Raw genomic sequence first — 8,196 nt, forward strand, 5'->3', positions numbered from 1 at the left:
AAAATCATTCTTTATCACAACTTATGGTTTGACAATTTGGAGAACTAATTTAATTTACGAGAGAAATTTGATGGATTGTATTTGACCATTTTCTCAAAAGATAACTATCAAGATGTGATTGTAATTGTACATGTGAATTAATTTCATTAAGATTGCACATTTCAATGTTCCCCTGCTTCCTTCTGATAGATATGGCAACTATCCTCACGGAATCTGTATAATTTTTTTATTCTGATGGGCTGCTTCCATAACAACAAATAGCATGCCCTTTTAGGGTACAATCACGGGCCAGGTACCAAAACAAAAATTAAATAAGCTAGTAGCTAGCTACATAAAAAAGCTGGCCTGAGTCCTAATAAAAATAGTAAAAATAAGTGTATATATATAAGAAATAACAAATAAGTAACGGACCCAGACAAAAAAAAAAACCCAAATAAGTAACGGATGGAAATATGGGACAAGAAGAATGAAACTGATGTAATAGCTGTGTGTATTTAATCACCAAAAAAAGGCTGTGTGTATTTATTATTTAATATACAGCCGTTTGATTAATAAAATTCTTCCAGATCTCAACAGTTTCATGGCCGAGCTGAAGGGCTGCTAAGTTCTATAATTTGATGTATTGGTAACAAAATTTGTGTAATTTCAATTTATATATATTTTTTTATTTGTAATAATGTATATTATTATTCTTTGTAATTCATTAAAAACTAGATGCATGTGATCCTCAGGGATGATGTTCGTTCGTTATGGTTGTTCAAGGACGATAAAATGACTAGAAAAAAAATGTTTAGTTAAAGTCATTACCTTAGCTTATTATCATATGACAGTGTGTGAAATGTGATACATATTCCATCTTACGATAAAAAGGTCACAATTCAGTAAGTCACAAAAGTATTTTTCTTATAGTTATAGGTAAGGTTATATTTAACTACTGCTATCTCATGATCATCATTTCAATGAACGTAATTTATTTCAATAAGGAAATGGATGCAGTAAATATCAGAATGAAAGTGGAGAGCTTCTCTTACGTGATAATTTTTCTGAGTTCTGTGATATATATATATATATGTCAATATTTATAATTAGTTATTTTCAACTATATTAAGTGTATAAAAAAATCAATTACAAAGATATTAAAATATAAAATATATATTAAAAATAAATTAAATTACATATATATTTATACATAAATATACGATAATTAATTTATTGTCTAATTTTTTTGTGTGTATATAGTATTTTTTTAACTATTTTAGTATACATTGTCTTGATTCCATTTTTTTAAAGTTTTGAAAACAACATAATTTATTTTCCTACCCTCATAAAAGTATGATTCTTTCGGTTATGGTTGCTTCATATTCAATATTTGAACTAGTCTGAAAAAGGATCTATCTCTCACATGTTGATATATTCCATTGATTTTATATATCTAATTTTGAGACATAAAGATTTTTTAAAAAATTTTTTATTTATATTTGAAAGACATATTTTAAATTTATCGAGGTTTAAAATCATATTAATCGTTGCAACAATTAGCGAAGATTAAATAAAGTAAGTTCTAATTTTTTTCTTCTAGTATTACGGTATTATAATATTTGAGTAATGTTACACATTCAAGTCTTTTTATAAATTAAGTCCAACCAAGCTAAACAGAAAACTTACAATAATGCTAGTTATCACTTATTTTTATTATGTTTATCAACTTGATTGAATTTAATTAACAAAAAAAACTTAAATGTATAGCATTATTCATAATATTTACTGTAACCATAACATTGTTGCCACAAATGTGGTTGAAATTGTCAAATGCAAACTTGCAAATTGAAATCTGGTATTTACAATGGTTTATGTTAAATGTTTAAACATCAAAAGTTACGGATTACAAGTTTATTAAGATAACTAGATTTAATCATTACACTTAAACAATTATTTTTCTCTTCAAATATAAATCATAACATTATTAGTACGTATCTTTGATATTTTGATTACCTGTTATAATAAAAATCAGAAGTAAAAATAGGAGAAGAATAAAAAAATTAAGAGAAAAAAATGAAAAATATTTTATTTACTAAAACAAATTTTATATTTCTTTCATTTTTTTTCTAACAACTCCATCAATCTCCTCTTCTACATTTTTGCAGCTTCATCCTCAATTTCTTTAAATTGAGTAGACTTTATTACCAATAAATAATTAAAAAAATTAAAATAAATATTATAAATTAAATGATTAGACAAAATTATTGTTCTTAATGAACTCCGAAAACCACTTTCAAATATTATATAAAACCTTGTAGATTATGTGGTTTTTTTCTTTCTTTCTTCTCATCATTGACACTAATTTTTATATATATCTAACATACAGCACCTAATTATTTTCTATTTGAGGATAACTGAAATACAAAAATATATAAAGACAAATAAAAAGAAGCAATCAAAATTATTAGGCTTGTCCTTTGCCATTCCAATCTGGTCTGCCTAATGTGAACTCCAAACTTGGGTTCTTGCACTCTAAATTATTATTAGATCCTGACAAACTGCTCTTGATTTGGGTTGAATCACACGCCTGTATGGGAAAATAATATTTGATTAAACAATAATTTATCATTATTTATGATAAATGAGATATTGGGAAAATACTTTATTCTATTTTTTTTTTCTTTTATCTATGTATTGTGTATATCTATTTTTGAGATCAATTCCAATTTACAAGAGAATACTTCATAGTATTAGTACCTGCTGGATTTGATGGCCTATGGATTGAGACTGAAACATTGATATTTGTCTGAAACCATCTATGTCGTTTGAATTAGCTTGTGGCCATGGGTCCCTATTGCTGATGAAAACCATTAAAGATCAGAAGTGATCAAATTTTGGATTATTAGCTATTAACAGTAACAAAAATCCAATAAAACTTATACTTAGGAACAACTGATCCAATCTCCACATACAACTGTGTGTTATTGGTGAAATTTCTTATATGTCCTATCTTCCTATGATATTTTAATTAACAAACATGCATACCCTAACCAACTTAATAACCAAGAGTAGAAACGCTATTTATCCCAAAAAAATAACTATCAATAAACAGTAGTTATTATAAAATCTAATAGAACATCATATTTCAGGTATTTAATTTTGTATCTTTAAGTAATTAAAGTGGTGACAGGAGAATTTAGGGTATGGTACTGATGTAATAAAGGATACATTTTTTTAGATCATCAATTTAAACTTTTACACTCCAATAAATTAGTACATGCAACTTATTAGATTTGTGTGATCTCAAACCATAATTGATCATATATTCTTTTTCTGGAATAGAATAGTCCTATTATAATAGTCAAAAGATATCTATCATCACTGTTAAAATTTAAAAAATATGCATCAATTAAACAAAAAGAAGTTCCAAAACTATTATTTGAATTGCAAATTTATTTAACCTATTAATGTTTGTAAAAAAAAAAATTACATATTTATGCATATATATTAGATATAAGTGACAAACCCTTGTTAAAGAAAGATTCAGAAAAATAATTTTGAACCGGTTAACAAAGTTTTTGGCCAAACTATACAACTCCATTACCTACGGCATTAATTAGCATCCACTTTTGCCTTATTTTTCATTATTCTACTTTATCTTTTATATATCTGAGTGTACATACATTCCCGTCCCTTGTTAACAATCAATGGACTTGGTAGAATTTCATGTCTTATTATTCCATTCCATGTACGGCATGATTCGTGAAGATGTATTCCATGAGAATCTATCTACTAAGATTTCTCGGTGGAAACATATCTAACACAATCAAATAAAGAAGTACCATTTTCCGGTAAAAGAAAACTAAGTAAGATGTATGTGAAGGATTATTGGCTCATTTTGGGTTTTATGCTATGTACTTGAGGATAGAATAAGAACCACACTTTTTTATTTTTATTTTTATCAACAATATTCGACAAATCACACACAATTCTAAAGGGAGGAAAGGAAACGAAATTAACGAGGGAAAGAATGAAAAGTGAATGAAGCCGTGTAATTGGATTGCTTTCCTTTTATCCCAATGAACGTTTGATTATTATGTCTAGTAGCTTTCTCTGTTACACACATACCAAAGGCGAAAAAAATTCGGTGAGTTACCAAAAGATATAAAAAGTAACCAAAAGAAAGAAGAAAAATCACACACAATAAGTAAAGTAAAAGCTGCCACAAGAACCCTTTTTAATCTTCATGAGAAAAAACAAAACATATGTGGTGGTGGTGGACGTGGGTTTTGCATTGATTTCTAAGCCATACCATGCAAAAGCAAAAGCAAAAAATAAATCAAACTAACACAAAAGCATTATCCGAAAATAATAATTATTAAATACGCATACTTTTTTTTATATATATATAATAAGCACATAAACCATATGAATGAATTAAGTTTTCAATATATGCTATATATATAGTACCTTGAAGAATTATTACTCCATAGTGTTGGGGTGGAAGAATAATCCATATCTTGTTGGCCTCTTTGCTCTTGAAATTGACGCATACCACTACTTCCCATTGGAGGAGACATTTCATCCTCTCCTGATCCATCCGAAAGCCCTGAAAAAAAAAAATACTAAAAAGATGACTCCAATAATTTGAAATTCATATATGTGTTTACTAGCATGATATGTATGATGCTTGTATTAACATGTGTGTGAATGCATGCATGCAACTTTATAATTTATTTTTACCATATATATGTATATGTGAATCTGTGTTAAGAGTACTAATGGGGAGTCTTGTTGCATATATATTATGTGTGGGGAAAAGACTTAAAGGGCTTGCATTTTGTGTCAGGCAAGGGACTCTGCAAACAAGGCAACACTCATGCGGTAAAATTTAAAATATGTAATTTAATAATTAATATATTGAAATATATATAAATACACGATGATTAATTTTTAGTACATATATAATAATTTTACCTAACAAAAAAGTAATGTGGTAGAAGAAACGTGCCATTTTTCCTACACTATTTTTGTTTTAAACAAAAAAATGAAATTGGTTGAAGAATGCGAATTACCGGAAGAAGCTGCAGGCTTGTCAGTAGTCTTAACAGTTCGATACATCTGTGTTGAAGAAGAAAAAGAAGAAGCCATAAAATTAGCAGTAACCCAGATTGAAGTCGTATATATTAGATCCGTTTGGTTGTAGTGTGTGAGAGTTTGGGTTTGATGTCATTAATCAGGAGGTTGAAGAAGAAGGTAGCTTTGTATTATTACAACATGATGAGTTTACTTTATTGTCCCTTTTTCTTTTGAAAGAAACTATACCTGCAAATGGCTTTTGACATGGGCTAATGTGAGATCTTTCACATCCATCAACTCAAGTACGGACTTGGGTGTTGCTCCTAAAATTCACCATCTATCTAACATTAGCACCCCAATTTCAAATTACCTCCTACCATATACCAAATTAAATTAAATTAAATTATTACTTTCATGGCCACCAAGAAGCTCAACGGCGTGAACAAATCGAGCATGGAGGGTGCTAGTCCACCGCATCCTGGGTGCTCTCATGCTCCTCTTGCTTGGGAGCTTAGGCAAGAACCTTGATCTCATCATCTCCGACGAGCCGTAGTGGTGGTGCAATGGATGATGCTGATGGCTTGGGATCCCATTATTGAACCTAGTTGTGGCAGCAGCCCTATTATTATAAGGCCCTCCCGCTCCCCCGGAATTCAAGAAGGAAATGGGATCTAAACCCACTCCCACAGGGAAAGGAGAAGAAGATGCAGGCATGTGATGATATAAGCACATCTTGGGATTTGGATTGTTGTGATCCCTATCCATGGGTAAGAAAGGGAAAGAACGGTTGTGATAAACCGGGATCCCTTTGATGGGTCTCAAGGCTTCGTTTATGTGGTTCATGTTAGTCGGCAGTGATGGTGGTGGTGGTGGTGGTTCTCGTCTCCCAAGAGAGAGGTCGGTGTGATGTCCTCCGGCATAGTTAGTGGTGGTTGGAGGGCTTATGTGAAGGGAAAGATCAGGAACACAAGTAGAAGAAGCAGAAGCAGAAGTAGCAGAAGTAGAGGGTGGTTGAATGAAAACCCCTTCCAAGGGCATCTTAATTGTTTAGAACAGCTTTATTTGCTTTTAGTATAGTAGGCTTTTCCCGGAAAAAGAACAATCTGGAAAGCAAGGGAGGGTAGCTAGGTAGAAGAGAAAGAAAAGAGAGGATGATGGATTTGAGTTTTGTTTTCCTCGAGACGAGTATATCTCGGAAAATGACACTAGCTACCAGCTACTTACACTCACATTTTTATAAATCCATCAATCCTCTTTTCTATTCACATAAATCATCATCATCTATATACATTCTTTTCATTTCTTTTAATGCTCCTGCTTTAAACAATAACTAAAATAAATTAAATCCTTCTCTTAAACCTTTTATCACCCTACTTTTTACCAATTACTACAATGAAGGAAATGTACCATTATGAAATTCGATAATGTTAAAAAAATTAAAAAAAACGTCACCATTTATTTTATTTAATATTTATTTTAATTATTTTTAGTTACTTCTTTTTTGTTATTAAATATTTTTATATAAAATTATACTATTCAATTTACGAATCCATTCATTAATTTAAATAATCTAAAAAGTCACAAATACAAAATATTAATTTTTTATTTATTAAAATTTTTGATATTTTATTTTAATTCATGTAAAACTTTTTCAAAAAAATGTAAAATTTTAAAGTTCAAAAATCTAATTTTAGTTGGTTTTCATTTGACCAAGGCATAAAAGGTTTAAGCTAGCTTAACATACATCATATATAATTTGGTATATACTTACAAAAATATTTTCATATGAAAATAATATTATAAATATGTCAAACTATCAAATGGTTTGTAATATCATTTTCATTTAGATGTGTCTTCATATAAGTATTTAGGTTTAATTACTTTATTCCTATATTTTTGCGAAATTTTCAATTAGGTCCCTATATTTTTGTTTTTTTTTTAATTGGATTCCTGCATTAATTTTTTTTTTCAATTAGATCTCACTTAGTAATAATTGACTTAATTTTATAGGGACTCAACTAAAAAAAAATTTGGTATAGAAACCCAAATAAAAGAAAAAAAATGTAGGGACCCAATTAAAAAAAATTGGTGCAAAGACTTAATTAAAAAGAAAAAAAATACAAAAACATAATTAAAAATTTTGTGAAACTACAGGGACCAACAAAATAATTAAATCAAGTATTTACTAATATAATTTGTCATTTCATATGTTAGATCAGCATTTTCTAATAACAAAATCAAAAATAACATTTTACATTTATAGGACAAAGGCCCAAAAAAATATTTTAAAGAAATAAAAATAACATACCCAAACCAAACCTTACTTTTTGGAAGTTAGGTTACTAGAACAAAAACAACTTGACGTACAATTTTTTAAAAAATAAAGTAAAAATTGATTGTTGATCCCCATTTTATGTATAGAAAGAACTAAAATTTTGTGTTATTTATTCTATTTATTAAGATGCGTACAAGGTTATTTTTTCTTAAAAAAAAAAAGAAATATCACTGTATTCGACCTTAGATAAATACTTTAATAAAAAAAAAAACCCCTTAAAAAGACAATTTATCACAGGATTGCATGTCATATTGTCATTTAAGATTTTTGCTAGTTTCAAGAAGCAGTACATAGGCACACAGATGGAAAGGATTTTTTTAATATGTTGAAAAAAATGTGTAAAATGTTTATAACATCGCCATCTTAATAATCAATTTTTTTTAATTTTTTTTTGTTGAAAAAAATGTGTAAAAAGTTTATAATATTGGCATCTTAATAATCAAATGTTTAGAAATGTTGTAATTAAAAATGTACATCCAGAACAAAAAAAAGGGGGGGGGGGGATAACATTCTTTCTCTGTCCCTTTACATTATTCTAATAAAAAAAAAAACAACAAAATTTGATTCTATTGAAAATTAATACATAGACTGGCCTGGCTTACTATGAATTTTCGTTTTCACGTATCCACAAAATAACAAAGAAAATTTATTAGGCTCAGAGGTAGCCTCGTGTGTGATTCCTTACCTCTACTAACTGTTCATAAATAAACAAATATATCTTTCTTCCTTTCTTTGTTGTATTTAAATACGGAAGTAATTATTAATTAAATGGTTATCGTGGTCTCATTTTCTTGCTTAAATAG

At 28.7% G+C, this 8,196-nt stretch overlaps 1 protein-coding gene across 2 annotated transcripts; it reads right to left on the reverse strand.

Moving 5' to 3' along the window:
- Nucleotides 1-2,191: 2,191 nt before the first annotated feature.
- LOC112791671 (transcription repressor KAN1) lies at nucleotides 2,192-6,395 on the reverse strand. 2 transcript variants are annotated; one of them, XR_011880373.1, is made up of 6 exons: nucleotides 5,469-6,315; nucleotides 5,305-5,381; nucleotides 5,055-5,100; nucleotides 4,450-4,588; nucleotides 2,737-4,092; nucleotides 2,192-2,566 (listed from the first exon to the last, which is right to left on the reverse strand). XR_011880373.1 is itself a non-coding variant. In XM_025834587.3 (6 exons), the coding sequence occupies exons 1-6, from the start codon at nucleotides 6,094-6,096 to the stop codon at nucleotides 2,444-2,446; spliced, it is 1,113 nt and encodes a 370-aa protein (XP_025690372.1). In that variant the 5' UTR covers nucleotides 6,097-6,395; the 3' UTR covers nucleotides 2,192-2,443. The 2 variants fall into 2 exon arrangements, 1 of the variants encoding a protein (XP_025690372.1); XM_025834587.3 differs by having other exon boundaries at nucleotides 2,737-2,836; nucleotides 5,469-6,395.
- Between the last annotated feature and the right edge of the window lie 1,801 nt (nucleotides 6,396-8,196).

This window comes from Arachis hypogaea, chromosome 3 (genome assembly GCF_003086295.3).
Source record: "Arachis hypogaea cultivar Tifrunner chromosome 3, arahy.Tifrunner.gnm2.J5K5, whole genome shotgun sequence".
NCBI classification, from domain to species: Eukaryota; Viridiplantae; Streptophyta; class Magnoliopsida; order Fabales; family Fabaceae; genus Arachis; species Arachis hypogaea.

Coding starts and splice junctions, on each gene's coding strand:
- LOC112791671 (XM_025834587.3), bottom strand. CDS start 6,096: ATGCCCTTGGAAGGGGTTTTCATTCAACCACCCTCTACTTCTGCTACT. Junction 5,101..5,304: donor ATGTCAAAAGCCATTTGCAG/GTATAGTTTCTT, acceptor TCTTCAACACAG/ATGTATCGAACTGTTAAGAC. Junction 2,567..2,736: donor TAGGCCATCAAATCCAGCAG/GTACTAATACTA, acceptor TTTCCCATACAG/GCGTGTGATTCAACCCAAAT.